The 25,179-nt window shown below is 37.4% G+C and overlaps 1 protein-coding gene across 3 annotated transcripts in view; it reads left to right on the top strand.

The window, feature by feature from the left end:
• RANBP9 (RAN binding protein 9) overlaps positions 1 to 24,895 on the top strand; it is a 39,485-nt gene extending 14,590 nt beyond the window's left edge. Inside the window, exons 3-14 of one of the 3 annotated variants that reach the window (XM_066992084.1) lie at positions 5,967 to 6,019; positions 7,526 to 7,693; positions 10,695 to 10,717; positions 12,701 to 12,885; positions 13,617 to 13,729; positions 15,070 to 15,178; positions 16,550 to 16,740; positions 18,431 to 18,578; positions 20,376 to 20,449; positions 22,674 to 22,825; positions 23,521 to 23,632; positions 24,036 to 24,895. In XM_066992084.1, the coding sequence (XP_066848185.1) occupies positions 5,967 to 6,019; positions 7,526 to 7,693; positions 10,695 to 10,717; positions 12,701 to 12,885; positions 13,617 to 13,729; positions 15,070 to 15,178; positions 16,550 to 16,740; positions 18,431 to 18,578; positions 20,376 to 20,449; positions 22,674 to 22,825; positions 23,521 to 23,632; positions 24,036 to 24,166 (1,459 nt within the window). In that variant the 3' untranslated portion in view covers positions 24,167 to 24,895. Of the gene's footprint in view, positions 1 to 5,966; positions 6,020 to 7,525; positions 7,694 to 10,694; positions 10,718 to 12,700; positions 12,886 to 13,616; positions 13,730 to 15,069; positions 15,179 to 16,549; positions 16,741 to 18,430; positions 18,579 to 20,375; positions 20,544 to 22,673; positions 22,826 to 23,520; positions 23,633 to 24,035 lie in introns of those variants that run through there. The other 2 variants (XM_066992083.1, XM_066992085.1) reach the window with 2 other exon arrangements.
• Positions 24,896 to 25,179: the final 284 nt, after the last annotated feature.

Below are 25,179 nucleotides of genomic sequence, written 5' to 3'. Positions count from 1 at the left end.
AGTGATGTGTATTTGAAGCCCTAGTGCTTTGCTGTCTTCTAGAGCACGTGTAAATCTTTAAACAGAAACCATGCTTTATTGCAAAAATGTTGCTGGCGCAGCAGGTTGGCTTTTCCGTTTAGCATCCCGTATGCCCGTGTTCTTGTTCACAACAAATGCGTAAACCAATAAACAAAACAGAGAACATCTTCAATTGCTGTTTTGTTTTTTGTTTTGTATGCTACTAATCTAACATAAAAACTTTGTGTGGTCTTAAGATCTATTTTTGTGATTTTGTTATGTCCTCAGAAAGCAGTTATTTGTTACCACAACAGTCACATGTTACCAAAACATGCACACTCACTCTCTCTCTATTTATATGTTGTTATGTCTTTGGGCATTACTAGCAGAGTACTTGTGTATGAAGTAGAATCTGATACAAAAAAAGTCTGAAGTAGCTTTCCTTCATTAGTGCCTCCTTTTGAAATGCAGCAGCTGCCAGAGGAGATCTGATCATGAAACAGCAAGTGTATCTTCTCTCAAACTGTAGCAATACCTTTTTTTCTAACCTGAGAATAGGAGACTGTTACACTTCATTTCCAGTTGTCAAATGTCTGAATGTGGAAGAGGATTATTTAAGGTTTGTGTTTTTTTGGGCAGAAATGCATGGAACTGGAACAAGAGAGGGTTTTCTTTGTTGATATGGAAAGTCGAGAGAATGCTTCGTTACTTGGTTGCTGCTCCTTGCAAAATCTTAAGATAATCCTTTCTTAGAAGGTTCAATAACATAAAAAAGCGCATAGATAATAATCTTACTGACTTGCATTATCTTATTGTCTATGCTATCCTTTTTCCACAGCATGGTCACCAGAAAGGCTTTTGTGCTCAGGAAGAAATGTCACTAGGCAAAAATTGTGCAACCTCAGGAATTGAGAGGGTTGTCTGAAGGTTAGATCAGTAAATCAGCATCTCTGGGAACATTATCGGAATTACAAGGAAAATGTTACAGGAATAACAATTTTGAACACTACCAGAGATGACTGACTTATTTTTTTCACCCCTCTCCATGTAGAACTGGATTCATCTGAAACCTGGGTTTATCATATTCAAAATACTGTTTCCTTGGAAACATTCCATAAAATTAAACTTGTTTGCAGTTTGAAATGAAAGACTCAAACTGTCTATGGCATATTTTGAAACATTTAAATAGAGAAAAATTTAACAGCTCATATCTTATTGTGATTGTGCAGACAATAAGAATCTTGGATTAGCATATTCCTACAAAACTTTAATGCAGACTAGCTCTGTTAAAGATGAAATTTAGATACCTTCTTATTGTGCTGTATTTCTGACCTTATAGTGCACTATCTGTAAAGACAGTGTAAAAAAACTATAGGAGGGAGTCCTTGCAAGTCAGTCTATTGTGTAGGCCCTTAGAATATGATGTGGTCTTACAATTTTTACAGATGTTGCTGTTTTTTCTACTTCTACCCTTTTCTAATATATTAACTCAATAGTAAATCAAACTGCAGTTGTTGTGTAACTGACTTGTTTTGGTGCATTTGAAATACTAGGATGTTTTCAGTTGCCTCATTTATGGGTATAAACATCTTTTGGTGCTTGGATTTCAGGTCACTTTCTTACAGGTGTTATGGATACGGGGTTTTTACCACTGTATGGTGTTAGGTTCCTTTCTTTATGGCATGTAGGAGATGAGATACAAGCTTGATTATTTTCATCATCACCAATGTAGCTTGGATTTCAAGGCATGATGTAGCAGTTCTGCCAGTTAAACTGTCATTAATAGAGCACACAGGTCTTGTGAAAGTCAGAAGGAATTTGACTCTGCAGATAGCTTACTCATTTCTGTAGTAGGGAGGCTGTTACATTTTTATCATTACTTAAAGTTATGCTAAATCATTTTGCTTCTCTTAAAAATAAAGTGTGAAATATTTGCTTTTAAAAAAAAAAAAAAAACAAAAAACTAGAGACGTGGTAATTTAACACTTAAACTTATCTACAGCCACTAGTAAGCTTTGCAAAGTTACTGTAATTTGGTAGAGTTCTTGAGATTCTGGATTCCTCCTTATGGAATGGGGGGGGCATAGTATTTAATTATTCTGCATCCTGATTATTACCAACTTTGAGATTGAAAGATCTTTCATACGCCGGCCTTACAGTGACTAAAAGATCTTCCTGAAGAGTTAAATGCAGAATTGTGTGTCTTTTACATGAATTGTTTTCTTTTTTTCTTATATTTTAGCAGTCTCCAGTTGTAGACCATCCCTTCCTGCTATTTTTTCCTTCTATTTGTTTCTGCTGCTTTTTATTTCTCACAGCCTATTCAGGCATCCAAGCAGAAACTATGGGCTCCAGCAAAAATGTGAATTTAGCTCTTTGAATGTTAAGATACTTAAGGAGGAGTTATTGTGAGCTTACTGCTTCTCATACTGCAGGGAAGCACAAGTGGAAAAAATACCATAATGCTTGGATTTTTGGCATTTACTTTAGTTTTGCTTTGTGGTAAACAGTTGAACCTTAATTTTAAACTCTTTGTTTTTGTAGTGTTCCTGAAAATTTGTGTATGTATGACTTGCAGCAGATAAATGTAAATAGAGGATGTGCTGAGACATTAAAATAGCAATCAATACATCTAATGGACTGGAATAAGAATAGATAAAATCTGAAATGAAAAATCAAGAGTATGTGCTCTTGCTTTCTTGGTCCTTGATATTAGTTTGGCTGTGCTTTAAATCAGGTTTCAGCCCTTGTCTCTCCAGTCTCCCCTGGGTTGATGTCAGGCATTCCATGACTAGTTTTACATGTCGCTTGTGGTTTTATCAGCTGAGGTAAGACTTGAGCTCCTCAGTGAGGTGATGAGCAGCCGCTGACGGGCCGAAAGGCACGGCGAGAGGGAATGCTTGCAAAGGGTCCTGGGCCGATCGGTCTGTTTGCCGACGTAAGTAATCCTGCTGTCGCTGGGCTTTGAGGGCAGAGAGCCGAGGTGGAGGCACCGTGCTCAGGTATGCCGGGAGAAGGGCAGGGAGGCAGCACCAGAGCCACACCATTGTTTGCCCTCTCTGGTCTTTCAGACCACGCTCTGGGTCGTGCCTGGCTTGGGAAGGAGCTACGTGTCGGGGCGAGCACCCCTCTTCGTGGTCCTTACACCTACACTCCCCGGGGCCGCCATTATGGCGTGCCGTGGCCTACGCGGCCCTTCGTGGGACAGCTCTGCTGGAGGTGTGTGAGGCACTGACTGGGAACAGCCTGGGCCTGCACGGTGCTGCCGTGGCTGCCCCCACTCTCCTGTGTTTTTAGCATGGACTAAGGGAGGAAAATGTAGGTGCGTAGCTCTGCCAGGGGTTTTCTCCTGATCCTGAAACCCTGGGGTAGGAAGCTTAACGAGGCACGTAGGACAGTGTGGGTAATGCTTCCCACTGAAATTTAGCAAATACGAGCTAAACTTGTTTAAAAAGCAAACAGAAGTCTGTTTAAAACTGGAGGTTAAGTATCCCAGGAAAAAAATAAACAGCAGTTACATGTAGCAGTTTGGCATAAATGTAACTTCTGTTCATGAATTTTATAGCAGCTAAAACCTGTGTGTCATGATACTGTTCTTTCCCCCCCTCAATTTACAGCAAACTATATCTTGTTGAACATGCGATTAAATACCATCACCTACAACAAATGCTAAGTTAGCCTAATTGCTCAGCATTTAATTTTGTTAACTTCCAAACCATAAACGGTAGCCATTCCTTTCTGCTTTTGAAAGGTGTCTACAGTAAATCTGTCAATTAGTTAAAATGTTTTAATCCAATTTCACTTGAGTTTCTATTAACATTTCATCAGAGGCATGGTATTGTATTCCACATAGCCTTAAGTGAATCCCAGGGGAAAAAACATGTACAGTAAAACATCCTTCTCCTTGCTCAGATGCTGTCATCAGTGTTCTGGTCACAGCCAGTGGGCAAAAAGTCCTTACTCCTGGCTGCACAGAATTTGGTGGATATCTTCAACAGTAGGTCCATCTTTCCAATTGTTACTGAGTTAAGAGGGGACTCAGGTGATACAGTGTCTTCTGGGGACATGATTTAGCGATAGGACTGGGAAGGTCAGGCTGACTTGATGATCTTGATAGTCTTTTCTGACCTAGATGATTCTGTGATCATCTAAGGGAAAACATAGGAAGTACCAAAGTGTTACCTAGGTGATCGTTTTCTGTCTAGCATTTTGTTTTTGTATAACCTCAATCTTGTTTCTATAAGAATACTGAAATGAAACTTGGATTGTGTCGAAGGCTTTTTTTTAATATGACTTGGTTTGAAAGGCTTTCTGTGTTCAATAGTAATCTAAAGAAAAAAATGGCTTAAATTTACTTATAGGAGACTTTACGATAATGGATTTTCAGTCTTTACATGAGAATCCTTCATGCATCAAACTCTATACTACCTTAATAACGATTCTACCTTTATGTTTTAAGACAAAATATATGGTTTTCCACTTGTTGCTTTCATTTATGATTGTTTTGTTGACTCTGAAGTAGTGGTGCTTCAGTGATGTAATTTAGTGTGCAGCAAAGACTAATCCTTTTGTCTGCTGCCCTTTGCTTCAGCTCTTCAGTATCAGTAGTATATGTTTCTGAGGTTCTATTTCACATTGTTGGTATGTTGGAGGATGAGAAAGATGGGTATCATAGTTAATATTATCCGAGGAGGGCTTTGTAAATATCAAACACAGAAGCAGGTAAGGTTACCATTGAAGGTGATCAATATAAAAAGCAGAAATCCCTTTTACACAATTAAGCATAGGACCTTTGTTTTTTCCTGCTCAGTTTCATTCTATGTGGAACATTTTAAATAGCAGATTAAATTGTGTTTACTAGTAGAATAGTTGCATGAAAATTGCAGTTTTACTAGACGAGAATACAAAGGTCATGCTGCTTGTTGTAAAGTATTTTCAAATTGGCATGGTGGAATATTTTTTTATACAGCTTATTCAGCACTTTGTGGCAAAACTGTGTTAATTTGAACTAGTGTCACAATTATTTGCATGTTTTGATAATCTAGGAAATGTTAAGCTTAGGTTATGTTTAGATGTTTGTTTTAGTTAGTAGGGTCTTTTGTTTGTTTTGGGGATGCTAGTAAAAGCCTAGCTTTTCATTGTGTTGTTTTTCTTTTGGTTTCCAGTCATCTTGGTCACGAAGTGACTTTTGATTAACCAGCAGAAGTAAAACTGATTTCACTAACTTGAAATAGTGTGATTGGAGGGGGGGAGGAGGGAATTATTCATTTTGACCTTCCATTATTTGCTATTAAATTGTTGAAAATGGTACTGGACACTGACTTTATTAAAACTGCTCTTTTTAAAGTTGTTTTTTTGGACTTGAATGACCTAGCAATAACTTGTTTAGAATTGAGGTTACTGGTCAGTAGAGCAAAGATATTTTCCCTCTTCAGTTTGCCAACAGATTTCTAACAGCTAAGTAACATTACTGGTAAATTTCTTGAGGTAGTATTCTGCTCCATGACCCAGGCTTGTAACGTTTTAGTTTGAACTTTGCATAAGTGTCATGCAAAGATGGATTTTACTGCTGAAATTATGCACAGTTTTCCATGTATTTTGTTACTCATTCCAGATTATCTGTAGAACTGACTAGGTACATTGAATGAAAATGTGATTAGGCCACTTTCTTCATTCATGCTCTAAACTTTATGGCTACCATCAGTATTCGTTATAGATAACCTAGGATGCTTGAAAGAAAAGAAAGTTGTCCGCCCCTTCAAAGACAGAAATTCTGTCTATAGTAAACTTAGTATATATACCAGGAGTGATTTTTTTCTGTTCAGTTCTTTTGCTGTTGTGCCAGTATTAAAGGACCTCTTAATTGGTGTATGGTTAATCAGCACAATGTTTCTTGACAGCATCCCACATATATGTATGCATTTTTGTAAGAGATGTAAATTTCTTCTGTTCTTTTGTTTTTACAGTTACATGGGAATTGGGCTTTCAGCACAGGGTGTGAACATGAATAGGTTACCAGGTATGTTTTAGTATTTATTACATTTGGTAAGTTACTGATACAATTAATTTTGGTTTGAAATATGCTTGAGCTTGATAAAATGGTTCTGGTAAGCACCAGGGAGCATAGCATTCATCTCTGTGTTGTATCTGTATCTGTATTATGTTAAACTTGCAGGTAAAAAGCTTAGTTTTTTATCATTTTACTGTGTATTTGCTCCTGTACCACTGGCCTCAACTATTAGCGTTACTGATAACGTTTTGCAGGTACTGTTTAAAAAACAAATACATTTTAAAAATGTAATCCCGTTTCAAAAAAATGAAGCTATAGATTTCCTTGCTCTGTAAACTGAATTTGTGATGATAAAGATGAGTAGTTTAGGTAAAAACTTCCTTGTCAAACATGAAATGAGCTCTCCAGTCATTTTCCATACCGTTACCTTTCCAACCTTAATAGTAAGGATGTATAGCACAGTTTTGACTCTTCCATTGCCCTACATTGTCAGGGACACAGTCTTATTAAAAAAAAAAAGGTTTTTTTTTAAATTGTTACTATTCACCAAGTATAAAATCATGTTGAATTTACCTGTGTGTGTCTGCATTCTGTCTCTTTTGCATTATTTACTCACCCAAACGCTGTGGTGGAAAGAAACCCTTACGATAACAGCAAGTCCTGGTTATGCTGTTAGCTCACCTAAGGGTAATGAATTATTAGTGGGTGGCATTAAGTTTATTTTGTGTATGAGTATTAAGTGTAAATAGATATTTTAAAATGAACTCGGACTAAAATTCTTTGCTGTGAATTCTGTTGAGAATAGTGCAACAATATGAAGCTTCTTAACTAGTTCTACAGCTTCTTTCTGCAAAATTAGCACCCTATTTGCATACATAATAATTTGCCTGCTGGCTGTGACTTTCACCTGTATTCATAATTTTTTCCTTTTTTTTGTAGGAGCAGCAAAGCTAGTGACTCTATAGTCTAGAGACTCTGCTATTGTGCAGAGATTGTTTGCTGCTGAATAGTCATTAAGAATAATCAGGAGTTGAAATGTGTTTCCCCAGAGATGCATATCTGGGTTTTAGCCAGGAAGAATTTGATTATGACATATGGTTGTTGCAATAGTTTTGTAAGATGAAAGGGAGAACAGGAGGATCTTCACTGCTTTACTGGGACATGTCAGATCTACAGACAGCTTTGAAATTTCAACATTGTAGCTGATGTTATTTTTTGGTTTTGATAATTCTGCGTGTTTGCTTAAAGCAAAAACATGTTTTCTGAATTTGTGTTGCCTTTTAAGTACTACAAATGGCATTACCTGTTCAGCCATTTTGATAAAAGAAGCTGTCCTTTTTTTTAAAAGGATCCTTTTTTTTTAAGGATCAGCTTTGTTAGTTACGTAAGAAATCTTAGAAAATTGAACATAGTAAATAATCTTATTAACCTCATTAGATCTTGCTAATTCTGCTTAGTCTTTCCACTATTTCGTGATAAAGGAAATGAATAAATTGCAAATGCTTTGTTCTGTAGGTTGGGATAAACATTCATATGGTTACCATGGAGATGATGGACATTCATTCTGTTCCTCTGGAACCGGACAACCCTACGGTCCAACATTTACTACGGGTGATGTCATTGGTTGTTGTGTCAACCTTATCAATAATACCTGCTTCTACACCAAGAATGGACATAGCTTGGGTATGGAGAACCATTATCTTTAACGATAGCATTATGTCTGTAAATTTGATGCTCCCTGTGTGTTTTAAATCTGAAATTCTCCTCATGTTAGGAGCAGTGTTTGAATATTTCTTTAAATAATCTTGTAATCTATGTACTAACTAAAGAATTGGAAAGAATAACTTCTTACATATCACTTGCACTAACATGACTTTTGAATGTGGAAGGATTTGCCATAGCATCTCATTCCATGGGATCTGCAGTTATGAAATCTGCTCCTGAGGCCGCAATTAATATTTGATACTTATAATACAAGGTGATGGATGTTGGAGAATCAGAGAAATGGAGAACAGATAAATTTAAAAATTCTGCTGTGTGGGGAACACCTAACCTTCACTAAAACCTTATATCAAAATAACATTATTTTTATACATATCTTGGAGAACAGTGTATTTTGGATTCCCAATTTGGAGTCATACATTGTTGGGATAAAGCCACAAATTATAGAATTTGTGCTAAAATTAAGTCCACTAGGTACTTGTGGTAGAGTTTAGCATTATGCAACACTGCAAGACGATTCTTGAGTTTGAAGATGGTGGGGGGAATAGAGAGAATTTCTAATGATATGTATACAATAATTCAGTAACTATGTAATGTAATGAGCAAAAATATGTAGTGTTGTACGGACAGAACAAAAAATCTATTTCCTGCATTAAGGATAGAGTAAGGGCTTGGGGCTTGATGACGAGATACTGGAATTGTGCTGAGGGAAGTAGAAGGGTTCAAGGGATAAGGCTCACAAAGAGGAAATAAACTGTCATGGGTAGGAACGTGAAAAGATGAGGAGAAGCTATCTTGAAATAAGAGATTATTGAGATTATGAAGCTTTATTTTCTCACATTTCCAAGCATGTAGGAGGCTTGGGAAGTAGTAATGGGAAGAACAGGGTTCAAATTCTTCTTGTCTCTCAGAACAGGGTTACATGTTTGCTCAGATCTGAGCAGACAGATCTAATCTGGGAGTTGTACTACCCCCTCCTCTGAGCTGGGCTTAAATGCCTCCAGAGGTCACTTCTAAGAAAATTTGTCTGTGATTCTATCGTGATTTAATATTTCTTCTGAGCTGAATGAGTTTATATATGCTTGAATCATCCATTTTGTAGCAGTTTGGTTTTCGCCCTGTTTCAGGTATCTATTAAAACGGAAGATAAGGGCTCATTTAATTGATTCTAATCTTGGTTAAAGCTAAGGAGGGTAGTCTTCCTTCATCTGTTTTTGGAGCTAGTAGCAGTATGGCTACAGGTAAGTTAGATCAGGTGGTTGATCAAACACAAACACTGTGCTGACTGTTCTTGTGGCCATGTGCGTGGAAGAGCTAAGTGGGAAGGGGTAGAACCTGCTATATCAGTGGAAGTCTTAAAGCAGACTGGATTAGGCCAACTGTTGAATAACGCTCCCAAAGTATAGTATAGTATCATCTCTCAAACAGAAAATCTGATGAATGCTTCCTGGATTACAGAAGGAAACCTGACTTCTCTTTTGCTGTGGTGGGCTTTGCTAGCTCGGCGAGCAGAGGAGCTCTGATTATGTGTGTAGGGGAAAAAAGAAACCAGAAATTTTGGCTGTCTTGCTGAGTTGTTGCTGCTTGTTGTCCAGGACTCCTATCAAATTGCAACATGGAGGTCACTTAGTTTTTATTCTCTGGGCCACAGAGGTAACTAGAGTATTGGAAATCTCCAGCTCAGCCTGGGATTTGACAGTACAGAAAGGGCTAAGCAATTATTTGTGCATGTGTAAAACCCTGAATTGGATGAGGAATCCCCCAGCTCCCCCAAAACTAACGAATTTTAAAAAAAAAAAAAAAATATTTGTCAATTGATCATCGTTTATCTTAGCAACTGCCATGATCATTTTGGAAAAGGATGAGTTGGATGTCAAAATGTGTCAAATAGAAAAAGCGGTTATAACTTAAAAATAAGTAAATAATAATAACAAAAATTAGGGTGTGAATAGGTAGTAAGTAAAAACGATAGCTTTGAGACGTGACAGGGATTCACTAGATGCATCATCCTTTTGTATTAAAGATGCAAGAACTCCAGATGCTATTGAGATTTGAAGTCTTGGTGAAGAATGGAGATTGAAAACAGGGATGGAATTTAATACAAAAGGTTAAAAGCTTTTGTTTTAATCTTAAATTTGAAAAGGCAGTGGTGTTATAGAAATAAATACAAGTTTGAGGGGATAAGTGGATTTGAGTCGTTATGTGCTTGAAAAAAAAAAGTAAATTTTCAACAATAAACACAATTATGGAGTACTTTCACTGTTTGGCTGTCAGAAGTAGACTTCCTCCTATTTATTTTTAAATGAAAGCTTTTTTCCCCTTAATCTGCTTGAAGTTCCTCAAGTGTATAGAGGTCAGATTTTTCTCTAATCCCGAGACAGCAAAATCACTGTCCTGGTCTTATGGGTGGGTAGATGCTTTTAATTATATAACAGGATATCAAGCTATTCTGTTCAAAAACCAAAACACCCTGGGGTGGATTAGAGCGAAACACTTTCCAGCCTGGTTTGGAGTATTATAGTCATGTGCTACTCATGTAAAGATAATGCCTACTTAGAAAGAAAAATAATAACAAGCAAGAAAAGACACTGCTAAGCCTTGACGTCTCAATATTAAGACATGCAAGTGAAAAAATTATCTGCAGATGTTTTTCTTTCCTGTAAATTTTAATCTACAGCAAGAATTTTCATGCTCCATTGTGTATCTGTATGATGCTTGCTAAATCTTAGGCCCTATTGTGAAAAATCAAGGGCAAACTAAGAGCTTTTGAATGAAAATTACTCTTTGCCAAGTGTTGCCCTTTATTATTCAAGCACATCAGTTTTACCTAAGCATCATGCATGTCACCACACTTAGCTGCTAATTTTGAGACAGTTTGGGTGAGTTTTCTAAGTGTATAATGATATACTTGAGAAACCTGACTAGAACCCAGACATTAATCTTTATTTTCTCTTTGTTACAGGCATCGCTTTCACAGATTTACCGGTAAGATAAGTGCATTTTCAAACAGCTTTGCTATGTGTTATAAACAGATGTTTAAACGTAACTCACATTTACCTTGTGCTTCTTGGAAATCCAATGATAACCCTCTTATCCAGTTTAATACCAGATACTGCTCATCATTTCAGTGATTTATTAATTGAAGCCAAAAGCTTTTTTGTTTTTACATCAAGCTTCACAGGGGTTTTCCTATTTGGGTTTTCAATGTTCAAGCAATTCTGTTGGAACTTTGCCAGGAAATTGTACATACAATTAGTTACTACATCCTTAGTTTGACAGATGCAGGCCCTACATGCAAGATCAACCTTCGTTAAACCACCAGCATTGTGCATGTGTGTGGCTGTGTGTCAGGTGCCCAAAAGCTGGCTACTTAAGTAGCCAGTGGTCAGTGTAACTCATGCTTGATGCCTAGCTTTCAAAAAATCTTCTTATGTGCTGTTCACTCCATAATATCAAACATATCAAAGTATTTTTTTCTTCAAGAAAGCTGCAGATACTCGAAGCCTTCTCTCTTTGTCAATTAAATTGTACTTTCCTTAAAGTCACTGTGTTCCCTATGCTACTGGTGCAGGCATGATACTGCACTTAACTTTGCTTTTTCTCATCCACTTCACTTCTGATCTAATCTGGTTAGGGCACAGCGCGTGAACACAGTTCCATCTGGCCAGCTACTGTTAGCTGTGACCACAGGAGGCAGGGACAGACATTAAGGAAAAATGAAGCCAGTAACCTAGGGCGCAGTGTTGGGTGCTACGACTAGGAAACTGCTGCCACTTTCCTGTATCTTTGGGATGCCAGCAGGGGTCCTTGCTAGCCTGTGATACCAACACAAGAGAACTCTGACATCTCAATCTGAAGCATGAAGCTGGACCCCTCCTCATTAGAAGTGATTGTTTTCATCTCATTAAAAGATTTGAGACTCTTTCTTTGTTGCTTAGTCTAGGCTAGATAACACTATTAGCAAGATTTATTTAAGGGAGGAAAAAAAAAAAAGGTCAGAGTGGGGAGGAGGCAAGATAGGCTTCGGCATGGTTGTAACAGCTAGAGTATTCTTTGATTTCACCGGGTTTCAGCGTTCTGGTGACCTGCATGTTGATGTGTCAACATCATGATAGGTCTTCCTCATAGCTGTCGTTTATTTAGTATGCAGTTCTGTAGATCAGCGTACCGTTATACCATACCACCATTGACTGCAGTGTAAATACGATGTAGGTATATTAAAAAATAAATTAATAAATAAAAACTGATTGCATTGCCATTTCTGAGATGCTAGTTGCATTTAAGAAAGTTACTTTAATCCCAACAGGCAGGTTTTACTTCTCTTATATTTGGCATATTTCAAATTTGCATTGAGACCTAATCTCTAAGCAGAAAATAAAACTGAGACAACAATAAATGCTTTAAAGTCTTTTTGTAGATACAAGTCCAGGAATTCACGAGAACTTCAATGCACTGTTACAGTTCTTTTTAGGCGCTACACTTGGACTTTGAGGCTAATGAGTTCTCTATCCTGTCAGTTCTTACCACTAAAATTCAGCGATGTTTTAAGTATTTCACCCCAAAAGGAAAATGGCCCACTTTGTAAGTTTAATTTTTGTTCTCTTTTTAAAAGAAACTTTAATCCTGGTCTTTAAAAAAATCATTTAAAAATTGGTATTGAATATTTTGTAAAACTTAAACCAAAAGTTGTAAACGTTAGCACAGCTTAAAAAGTGCATATTCTGACTAGAAAGAGAATGATCACTAAGGCTTTCTTATTTCAAAATAAAGAATTGTGACCACTGGGAATAAAATTAATCAGTCATTGTATTGCTGGATTGGTAGAAGTTGCTTTAACTACTGGACAGATAATCCAGAGGTATTTGCTTTTTCACGCTGCTAGCATTGGGGATATTAGTACAGAGTTGGAAAAAAAAATATGGGGAATTCAGTGTAAGAGGAAAGAACTAATTAAAAATTTTCTTGCAGCCAAACTTGTACCCTACAGTAGGGCTTCAGACACCAGGAGAAGTTGTGGATGCTAATTTTGGACAACACCCATTTGTATTTGATATTGAAGACTATATGCGAGAATGGAGAACCAAAATTCAAGCACAGATTGACAGATTTCCAATAGGAGATCGGGAAGGAGAATGGCAAACAATGATTCAGAAGTAAGACTTTGAATATCGTTCATTTAAAAAAAAAAAAAAAAAAAGGTTTATCTAATTCATAGGTCTTTAACTATTGTCTTATGCAAAAAAATCACAGATAATATTAACAAGTAGTACAAAGTTTTGTTGACATAGCAGGCTTGATAAATATGTATAAAACTGAGCATGAATAGATGTTTCTCAGGAGATTTGTGTTATTACTTAAGAATTTATAATAAGTATAAATCTTCCATTCTGATTTGATCTGTCCAATTTGGGTTGGTTTGTTTAGAAAAATTGCCACAGTCATAATAGTTGGCTCTGGAAATTTCCCTTTGCATTTATTTTTTGGTATGCCAGGTTAGGTTGTGGCTTGTTAATGCATCACATGGAGAAATGGCTGTGGCTTCACGTTTATTATTTCTTGGTGAAAGCAAAAATTCACTTCAGAATGTGCAGAAATTGTGCTTCAACGTATGCAATGAGCAATAAAGAAACTTCATTAGCAGGTAGTATTTTAATTGACCCAATTTTCGTTCATAAATAATTGTATTAAAACGCATCATTAAAAAAATATGTCGGTTTTGTATTATGTTTGAAGATACTGGCTCTTAACTGAAGTTTCTGAGTTTCAAATACAATTCTTTAATTCAGTCACTTTTTTTCAGGAATGGGTTTCATGTTCAAGAGGTTCTTAGTTGCTTACCTGTATTTAATAAGTGTTTCTGGCTTTTGTTTTTGTTTATTTTTAGAATGGTGTCATCTTACTTAGTTCACCATGGATACTGTGCAACAGCAGAGGCATTCGCCAGGTCCACAGACCAGACTGTGCTAGAAGAATTAGCTTCCATTAAAAATAGACAAAGTAAGGCTGGAAAGCACATTACATCTCTTATATTCCCCTCTCCCTTAATCAGATACTGTATAAAACTTTCTTTTAAGCTTCCTTGTAGAATTTTGTTTCAGCACTATTTCGTAGTACAATTCTTTGCTTTCATGTAAAGCTACACATTTATGAACAGCTGGTTAAGATGACCTTCTGCACTAATACTTTTGGAGTTTGTTTGATGTAGTAGGATGTGATAAATTACCTGTTGTCCTTCTCTTGAATGGAAAATTGTGATCTGTCTTAAGCAAATGTGTGTGATGTCTGTATAGTAGTGTTTGTGACTGACCATTAGCTCTCACAAACAAGAATAAAAAAACTGTGGTGACAAAAGTTTAGACTTTTATCTCAACTGTGAAAAGGGGTAGATGTTAGAGAATGCTTGATAAGTTACAGCAAATTTTGATTTTTTCCTGTTCATGGTTGTGAGGGGGAAGAGGACACGGAGAACTAACAGTATACTGTTCAGTTTTAACTTGCTGTGGCTGGGCTGTTTGGCAGCCTGATTAAGACAGTGCCTTCCCCCATTCATTTAGATTCCTGCTGTATGAACACAAGCACTTGTGTTCAGTGGTTGTCTGCATGACACACCACATGGGGAAACTGCTCTGGTGGAAAAATAGCCTGGTTGTTGGGCTGTTCTTTCATTTGGATCAATTTCTCTGTTGGTGGATAGAGCTGTGAGACTGAAGCTTGTGCCAGGTTACAGCAACAGAAGCATTAACTAAAGCTGCTGGGACTGTTGTGGAAAGGTTTAGTCAACTGTAACCTGACTTAAAGCATGCCTTGTAGGTAAGGGAGACTAAATTTTATATTTCTTGGTCAAAGTTGAACCTCTGGGAGTGGGAGGTAATTGAATTTTCTTGGGTGACAATAGTTTGGTATGTGCTTATGATAAAGCTATGAAAATGAGAAATAAATCACATAAGTGTCTGCAGTCTTAATCTAGCTCTAAATGAGCAATCTGAGTACAAAGTAGTTGTATGCTGACAATAAAAGTATTTGCTGAGTACTTGTTTGAATACCTGTAGGAGGAGTGCAATTCTTCGATTTCCCTATTGAGCATTTTAAGGAAGCATGATTTTTCTTTACGCTATTTTTTCTAATAGAAAAAAGCAAACACTTAATGATTGCAGTGTCTTTTAATAATTTACATGTATTAATCCGTAAGCTGTCCTTTTAACTGTTGTTTTTGGTGAACAGAAATTCAGAAACTGGTTTTGGCAGGGTGAATGGAGAACCCATTGAAACAACATAACAGCTGTATCCAAGTTTACTAGAAGAAAATCCTAATCTCTTATTTGTTTTTTGGTGAACAGGAATTCAGAAATTGGTTTTAGCAGGAAGAATGGGAGAAGCCATTGAAACAACACAACAGTTGTATCCAAGTTTACTAGAAAGAAATCCTAATCTCTTATTTGCATTAAAGTGAGTCTTCAAATTATACAGATGTGTGTTTATAGATGACACAAGTACCTTCTGAGACTAGACAGTTACTTATTTAAAGTTTTCACAAAAACTTAAACAGTTAAGCAGCATTTTTTAGAAAATTTGTGTAGTTTTTTTCTTTATGCTGTATTTATTTGCTACATGTTTAACTAGGTTTTGTCATCAAGGTCCTGTTTTGCAGCATAATTCACATCTTGCTGTAGACTTGTCCTATAGAACTAAGTTTTATATTTTTGGAGTGAATTTTAATCAGTTTCTCCTACATAAAAATTAATGTTAACTGATGAATATTTAAGAAAGCTAAAAGTCTTATGGAATAAGTTGGTCTGTTCCTTCAGATGGCTGACTGACGTTAAAGACCAGTTTAAAATGAGTTGTTCCACTCCTTGTCACTTTATTTGAAACCTCTGGCTAATACTGTGGAAATTTGGTAATCCCAAAGACTTCTTGTAGCTTCCCAGGCACGCAATATTCACCTTCTGGCACTTGCCACCTGCACCGATCCTCCAGAATTTTCTATCATGTCATAATGTTTGAATGTGGGGAAAAAAATCTGCTCCTTCTATAAGAACAAAACGCTATGATTTTTATGGTCAATTAATTTACTTGAAATGTATTTCAAGTCTGTCACACTCAAGTGCTGAACAGAATTCACCTGATAGTGCTGCAAACTTACCACAGAATTCATAAAATGGGAACGTTTCGGTGTAAGACCTCACTCTATAATATTAACTGTATGTTTCTTTTTCTCAGTCTGTCTTGCTAAATTCTGCCTGTTCTATTAAGACTATCCAAGCCTAAAACATTAGTGGTAGTTGTGAGCTTCATCAGAGTTCATAGTAAAACCTCCTCTTTTAAAATAAAATTGACAAAGAGCAACCACCTCTAAAGGGAAGGTTTGTATGTGATCTTGCTTTTTAAACTGTTTTCCAGTGCAAATGTTTCATGTTAAAAGTTATCATTTAATCCTTACTGTTCCAGGCAGTGAAAGTATGTTCTCATTTACTTTGAGGGGAATGATAGACATGACAACAGAACTATGTATCCTTCTCAAGAAACAAACTTGCCCCTGCCAATAAAACAGAACAGTTAAAACAAAAAATGTAGTTTAGTTCTCTGAACTTTGAGGACTTCTTGCCAGAGTTTATCCTCAAAGGATAATATTCCTGTTCTCCTCCCTCACAAATTTTGTAGTTTTGTATTTTGGATGAATACTCAAAGTTTATTTATGATTGGGTTAGTGACACTCAGCATTTCATTGAGTCAGACTGTATATTTAACACTAAAATCACTGGTCAACTGAAACATGTTAATTGTTTTGTTGGCTTAACTTCTTTGTCTTTTGTTTAGGGTGCGCCAGTTTATAGAGATGGTGAATGGTACAGACAGTGAAGTGCGGTGTTTGGGAGGCCACAGTCCAAAATCTCAAGATAGTTACCCTGTTAGCCCACGATCATTTAGTAGTCCTAGCATGAGCCCTAGCCATGGAATGAACATTCACAATTTGGCAACAGGCAAAGGGAGCAGCACACACTTTTCTGGTAAGTTGATGTGGAGGACACTTCACACATTTCAAGCTTTTCCTATAATTTTGAGTATCAGCAGAAGTTACAAGTATCAAACCTCCAGATAGACAGTTTGTTTTAGTTGGGTTGAGACTGAATGCTTTGCATTGAACGATAGTTTTAACAATTAAAATATCTTATTCTTAGCTGGGGAAATGGAAAGCATATGTATAAAATCAAATTTAAGAAATGATTGCTTCCAGGAGATGGAAGGTTCTGACATGAATTTGTTCTTTTGACGCGAAATCGTGGCTTAGGCAAAATGCCTTAAATCTTAGACAGTGGTCTGTTCTATTCATTTCCTGTGTTGTTCATGAAATAGTAGGAAATACCAGAAACTGAGTGGTCAAGTTAGGTTAAAAAACAAACACAGAAGAGCTACTTTCTTCTGGCAGCCGAATTTCACTCTGAGTAGCTGAAAAGGTTCTGAGAGTCTAGACTGGTGGTAAAGCTTCAGTGGGAAGTCCTGCATGTTTAGAGCTCCCAAGTGCCTGCGGGGAGATCCCAGTAACTTCCCAAACACGGAGAGGAGATTGGGCATGTTAAAATGGTACTTGAATGTGGTGTCATCTTTGAACCCAAGACTGTTTTGGTAGCAGGTGGAAGCCATCAACTTCCAGTCCAGTTTCATGCTTAAATCCAAACCGGAGCAGACTGGGGGCTTTTCTTTTCTCCTCTTGGTAGGTTTGAGTAGGAAGCCAGTGTTGCACAGCCACCAGAATAACAGTTGCTGCTGAATGTGTCTGAGTGGTGTTACGCTCAGATTTTGAGTTGTTTCTTTGGGTGCTTCTTGGGATGTGTTGTAGAAAGTACCCCTAACTTTCTTGCTTTGAAAACAGAGGTGATATTTAATAAGCAAGTTGATGAGTGGTATCATTAGCATTGAGATTTGGAATTTCCTGAATGGCAGAAAGTGGCATGTGTTTGTGGTTGTTTTTATTTTGTTTAGTTTTGTTTTGTTTGCTTTTTAAATAATAAATCCTTCCTGTGACCTGCTTCTATGTTAGAAGATATTAGGGAGCTCCTGCTTCTGGGCTTGATAGAGCTGCCAATTACATCTTTGCTTCAAATAGTAGTTTCTTGATTATATTTTAGAAGGGTCAGAAGAGATTTTAGCCAGACATCAGAATTTCACAGCATGGTGTAATTTTATTTAGCAAAGCACAATATTAGCAATTAAAATAATTATGTGGGGGAAGGAGGGAGGTTGTATTTGAGTTAGCAATATGTAAAACATTTTCAACACTGAATTTTACTGTGTATTTATCAAGAGAATTATGTGATAAGGAATTATAAAGATGCATGTCTTCTTCCGTTCTTAATGATTAAGTGGCCTAGAGGAGATGCTTCACGTCTTTCAGAAATAATGTTTCCATTCTAAAAAATGATTGTGTTGATTCAGTTTTATATTTTAGTGTATATGCACAACTGAAAAACCTTCTCATCTGTGTGTTAGTATTTGTTAAATAATGCTTTAACTTTTGCACTGCAGAAGCCGTGAAGTTTCAGGTACCTGAAGCATGGAAGCTAACTATTTGGGATTGCTTGTTTGACAAATGAAGTATTTAGTGACCACAAACAACTAAGCCATGCTTATTTCACTTGTGTAATTAGGTACTTACAAATAAGTTTGTAGATGATTTCAATTATAAAAACTTCTTTTCAGGGTTTGAAAGTAGTTGCAGTAATGGAGTAATATCAAATAAAGCGCATCAATCGTACTGTCACAGTAAACATACGACCACCAGCTTGAATGTACCAGAGCTCAACAACATAAATGTGTCAAGATCACAGCAGGTTAACAGCTATTCCAGGTGAATAAACCATGATGCTTCTAACTAACATTAATGCTTACGTTGTCCACATGCTTTTATTACAGAAAAGAGTTTTCAGAGGAGCTTGATTTGTTGTTTTTTTTCCTTAAGGATAGTTAAAGCATTTAATGGAGGGTGCCAAGGAGAAGGAGGAATGCTGGTTCTCTGTGATTGCACTTTAGTTTTGTTTTAACTTCTTCAGCTCGGTAGACTATTTTCTCCCATTCAGTTAAAAGAAATGCAAAACAATAAAATACAAAAATTAATTAGCTTGCTTGTAGCTATTTACGGTCAATTTTGAAGTTGTGCAGGGAAGATTAACTAGCTTGCTGGCACTTGTGACTTTAATGTAAACCACTGATGTTAACTTAAGCTCCCTCAAAGCACACTGCTTTTTTGGAGAGCAGTAACTAAAGTATACCCCTATGCCTAGCTGAGTTACCCTGTATTGATTGAATAGCATAGGAAATAGTGTAGACAATAAAAAGTTTTCCAGATAATGCCACTAATTGGAAAGTATCTGCAGAGTGAACACAATTGGGATGTGAGATGTGGATCTCTTCTATTGCACACATACCAAGAACTGTTTGCCTGCCACCAATCACTGTCACTTGTGCAAAGAGTGAAAATATTAACCAGGGTATAAATATTAAGCTCTGTGGGATGCACAGATGCAGCAGGACCTAAATTCCTGTGAAATCTATAAGTACTTGGCTGTGTTGTCCAAGATACATTCCCCAAGCTACTGACCAGGATGTGATGGTGGTAACAGAAACTACAGAAACTACAGTTGGATAGTGGTGGCTGGGGAGGGGAGGAAGTAAGAGCAACAATTTCCTTTTTAGCTTCACAATTTACATTTGCGTCAGTAATCACCTCTGCCAAACAGCTTGGCAGAGTCCAGGCAATTTTGGGATTTTTCACAAGATGAGGACAGTTCCCTTTGCTGCAGAGCTGCCTGCTTAAAAGAAACCTTTCTTGGTTTCTTTAGGGGAAGCTGAATACTTTTTGGTTGTATTGGAGGCAGCCTATTAAACTTTAATATTAAAATCTTTTTGCTCTTGTGAAAGGTTTTAGGTTGTCCATGACAAAATAAAACAGACTTTAGAATAGGAATAGAATAGGATGTAACTGTCAGGAAAGGTCAACCCCCAAAGCCACACTGGCACTTTCTAAAAGTGCCGTTGTGACCTGCTGTGAGCAAAGCATATTGGGGAGTTTCATGCTCTGTTGGCCTCTGAATCTCCTGTCAGTGTCGTGATGTTCTTGATATTTGCTTAGAATTTTTCTTCCTTTTCCCTGACATTCCATTGAGAGAGTGAGGCTTTTTCGGGGAGAATTATTTACCTAAATATGGTATTCTCAAAGTAGGGTTTATATTTAGTTAACTGTGTTTTTAAAAAATAAATCGGGGGGGGGGAGGGGGCATGAAATAGTGTGTTTTCTCAATACATTTTTCTCCACCTCTTTGTATGTACAGGTACATAAACGAGAACTTCTTGCTGTGTATTTAGAAAGTGTTATACTACTTACTGGTAGTATAATGGTGGACACACTGCATTTATCAGCATCTGAAAAAGTTGTTTTACTGAATGCTAGTGTTAGTTGGGAGAACCTCAAAACTTCTCTGCTGCATTGGTATCTCTGGTTGCTATTAAAAATTGTCATCTACCTTGGTAATATTTAAAAGCAGTATTTCAGTGGGCAAGATAAGGATGTTTTGTGGTGAAGTTGTAAAGAAGATAACCTTAAGTTCTTAAATGTGAGTCCAATTTTTGTTCATTCCTCTCATTTCAGCAATGATGTAGACATGGAAACAGATCACTACTCCAATGGGGTTGCTGAGACTTCATCCAATGGCTTCCTAAATGGTAGTTCTAAACATGATCACGAAATGGAAGAATGTGACACAGAAATGGGTCTGCAGTGATATTTCTTACATTTTTATTAAGTGATGGCAACAAGGTTATGTTTTTACTTGCAATGCTTCCCAACTTGAAAATTAAGGATATTAGCTCAAACCTTAATTTTTGTTGTTGTTGTTGTTGTTGTTCTGCTGTTATGATATGTAAGTCTTATAACCGCTGATTTAGGTGGTCTGATACCAGTGTGAGAACAGGGGAAAGTGGTAACTCGTGGATATTTGAACTAGTATCAATTTCTAAGGAAATACCTTTCAGAATAAATACCCTACTTGTGCAGAGTGCCTGGGCTAGGGCTGACAGGTGGCTTCTCCTTCTTCCAGTCCTCTCACCACTCATGGTTCTCGATGGCATCTTTGGAGTCCACAGTAAGAGGAGGAATTGCACAGCACTTACATAGAATACAAAGAATGGTGAAGATGCTAGTACTAAATACTCAGGAAAAGAACTATATTTGGAAACTGAGATGTAACCAAAAAAAAAAAATTCCACCAACATAATATCCTGCTTTCTGTAGTTGTGATCTAAAAAGTAACTGTTTTACTTAGCCTGTTCACTCCTACCTGCTGATGTCAGTGACAAGTGGGTACGGGAGTACCCTCTGAGTGGCAGCACAACTTAAAAAGAGAGCGTTTACTCTGCCAGTTAGGCACCGACTGTCCCTGCCCAGTAGTGCTGAAGGCAGTCACATCACTTCAGTGAGAACACGGGACGGAGGCTGGGCAGGGGATGTTATTCCTGGCTGGGTCTGGAGAAATGGAAGCATCCAGCCCAACCATTTCTGCATTTGCAGAAGCGTGCTCTCAAGCCATCGATTTAAACAGACACCAGTTAATAGGTAGCTTAAGTGAAATGCAAAACCCAGGACATCGCTGGTTAACTTTCTGAACGCAGTGCTGCTTACAAATACCTCTGCATGCTGCCAGGGGTCTGAGGGCAAGTGCGGTTACTGATCATGTGGCTTTGCTGGTAAATACTATGTAACTGTTCCAAAGCAAATCTAATTCTGTTTCAGCCCTGAAGGGGGGGATATTCAAACTGCCAGACTGTTTCGCTGCATTATGCTCTGAAACTGGGTAACAACAAGGCCTCGTTTCTGTGGCAGAAAAAACAAAATGCTTCTTTACTCTCTTGCAGCCTTGACCACAGAGGCTTGCTGTGACAGACGTGAAGCAGCTGCACAGGGAGCAGAGAGGGGTGGTTTTTGTCTTTGTGTGTTTTGTTTTTTGATGTAGAGGGGTTTTTCTGCCTTTGGAAAGTGATGTCCTAGATTGGGCTGCAGCTAGCAACAAGCACCACTGCTTGAAGACTTGCAGGTGCTTCACCTTTGTAAAAAGGAATGTGGCTTCTCAAACTACATTGTTTATGGCATCAGATTGAGAACTTTGTTTTGCTTTTTGAAATATTTAAACATTCTCCTTACTGCTGTGTATGTCATGTAAAGTAGGCACAAAAATTTGTTTCAAAACTCAGTTCTGTTGATGAAAAATGGCAAGGAATGGATAAATCCTTTTTTTACAGGTATCTCTAGTTGTAAATTTAAGAAAGGCAGAATTTTCAGAGAAGCTAAAGGTTAATTTACTATTCAAAAACTACATGAATACCTATTAAAATCAGTAGCACTTGGGAATATTGTACCAAATGGTAAAGAAAGTGATCATAATGTTCCACTTCGTTACAAAAGAAGCCTGAGAAGTTCAAATCATAAAGCTAGTATATCGTACAAGGACTGTGTACCTTCTAAACAACAATGTCTGTCATGGGAGTTTGGGGTTTAGTTCTTCCTTTAATCCTAATTTACTGGTTCAGGATTTGGCCTATCTTTAGAAGTGCAATAACAAAGAATTAAAAAGGTAGCTAGAACGTGGGGGTTCTTTTTTTTTTTTAAGGTAAAATCTGGTTTATAGTCCCAGTTAGTTTAAAACAAATTGTTGCAAAATAAGCAGTATGTGTGGATGGCTTTTGCTGTTAAGGCTAAATCTTCCAAGTTACTATTAATTAAGGAGCAGTTTAATGGTGTGCAGCACAGGAGTACAGTCTGCCAAGATCTGTGGCCCTACATGCTTTCCCCCTGAGAAGGCAGATGGTTTTAAAGTGAAATCAGTGCACCTAGATCCCTAGCTTTTTTATTGTCACTTTATTAGTGGTGGTGATGACGATATCGTTTTTGCAGAAGTAGATTCAAGTCAGTTAAGGCGTCAACTGTGCGGTGGCAGCCAAGCAGCTATTGAAAGAATGATCCATTTTGGAAGAGAATTGCAAGCAATGAGTGAGCAACTAAGAAGAGAATGTGGCAAAAACACAGCAAATAAGAAAATGCTCAAGGTATGCTTAATCCTGAAATTGTGGTGTTAAGGTGAATAACTGTGCTGCCCAGCAGAAACTTTTCACAGCATGCTGCGTAACGGTATTGTTTTACTTCTCTCAGACAAAAATCACAGAAGCTTAAGCATTTTAGTCAGTTGTGGGGTAGCACCATCTTGTCTGCGTAGCATGTTCATGGGGGAAAATAACTTCATGCTGTAATAAAATTCAGAGCAGAGTTGAATTTGGCATATCCCTTTTGTCTTATTGCTGACCATGTAGCTTGGCTACTGGAATCAATCTACAGCTTTCAGCGAGAATTGGTACAGATGCCAGAAATGTGCGCTCTGTTTAGTATGCTGAGTGTGTATAAGTAGTTTACCTTGACTTGAGACTGCCCTGGAAAATAATTCCCTTACCAAAGACTGCCTACATTTTCCAGTCTGTTTTCTTTCTCATCACTTACTAAAACACTGCTGATTTTATCTTTCCAAATAATTTTGTTGGGAAGAACCCCGCTTGTTTACAATAACTCTGTTACAATTTTTTATGCCTTTGTACTGATGAAGGATTTTTAGGTAAAATCTGGTATATAAAACAACTGTCTTCTCAATTCGGAGTCATGAGTCAAAATGTGTTAAGAAGATGGTCCTAGTTTTCCCTAGTAGAGTATAGCTGTGATGTAAAAATAATTTTAAAAAATCCTCTTTCCACAGGATGCTTTTAGTTTACTTGCATATTCAGATCCCTGGAGCAGCCCTGTTGGAAATCAGCTTGACCCGATACAAAGAGAACCCGTGTGCTCTGTGCTTAATAGTGCAATACTAGGTAAGGCCTTGTGGTTTGCACGTTTGGTATCCTCCCCTGCCTTCTGTTGAAGAAAGGCAGCGCTGCTGCTCACCCTGCGTCGTGTGCTGGGTTTAGTACTGGGCTGGCTGAGAGTGATTTGTGATGGGTGTGGTGGTGGTATCATATGCTCTGCTGGCAGAACAGAGTTTTTGGGGAGGGGTGTTAATGCAACAGATGTAATACTTACCTGTTTGGTTCAAAGCAAAAATAGGCTTTTTCAACAATGGAGCTAGGCAGGGAATTTCAAAAGGTCACTTTGTTCCTGTTTTGTATTGCTATACATGCTAAGCTTTGCATGTAAATACAGGAATCTTGTTTTCAGTACATGAAAATTATGAAAACTAATGAGGTATTTTAACTGCCATTGTGAATCCTTTTTCAGAGACTCACAATCTGCCAAAGCAACCGCCGCTTGCCCTCGCGATGGGACAAGCGTCACAGTGTCTAGGATTGATGGCTCGATCGGGAATTGGATCCTGTGCATTTGCCACAGTGGAAGATTACCTACACTAGCTATGCATTTGAAGATCTGAAAGGTGTTGTGGCATATTCGACGTGGAAAGTAGACCAGCTCTGCTGACTGGAATTTGGGATTTTAATTATGTACTAAGGACAAGTCTGTCGCTTTATGTTGCTTCCTAGTTTACAGCATGATGCAAATGATTTCTAACTTAGTGTTAGGAGAAAATTTCCATCTTTAAACCTCTTAGACAACTAAGAGTGGAAAATATCACTGATAACGTCAGCCATCCAAATTGACGATTACAAGTCCTCTAAATGATTGTCCAAAACAAACCAAAAATCCTGCTACCTTGTGGTGGGACAGAAGAATAGCAAGCGTGGATGTGTTAGCATATGGGTGATACAAACGTCAAGCAGGATGACTTGCCAACCTCCACCCCCATTGTTACATAGTTCAATCAATGTAATTTGCAAAATGCATAAACACCTGATGGTTTGGATATATAGTGTTGATGGGAAGAAATATTTTTTAATGTGTACTGTAAAACTTGAATTACTCAGGAGCTGAGTGAATATGTTTGTTGCTACTTACAATCCCAACCTGTTGATCTTAGTAGTTTTTTTTGTTTTAACATGGTCTTTTCAACTTTGTTTCCTTGTTTAACTACAGACAGCTTCTGTTGTGTAGACTCACCAGTTTAACTGTTGTATTATAACAGTATTACATGTCAACACAGTGTGGTTATGACCTATTTATATAAAAACCAAATATTTAGTCAATTTACAGTCTTAATTTAATCTTTGTACACCTTGCATTTTTAAAAGTGCTTAAATAGTACTATATTGCAATAAAATGTAGTGATATCATAATTAACCAGCCATTAAAAACTTACTTCTACATATGTGGTAGCATGGACGTGTATGCTACACTTTCTTTGAGCTATTTACCCTAGATCAGTGCTTCTAACGTGGACTGATTCAAGCAGGGTGCTTCGTGGCTCAACCATGCAATCAGTGTACTGCAGTGGCTGAACTGCTGGCAGTTAAAGGCTGAGCGTGTTTTT

The sequence above is a fragment of the Anser cygnoides genome, chromosome 2 (genome assembly GCF_040182565.1).
Source record: "Anser cygnoides isolate HZ-2024a breed goose chromosome 2, Taihu_goose_T2T_genome, whole genome shotgun sequence".
In the NCBI taxonomy this organism is placed as follows: Eukaryota; Metazoa; Chordata; class Aves; order Anseriformes; family Anatidae; genus Anser; species Anser cygnoides.
The sequence above is the reverse complement of the archived record's forward strand: the minus strand, read 5'-3'. Positions and strand labels throughout refer to the sequence as shown.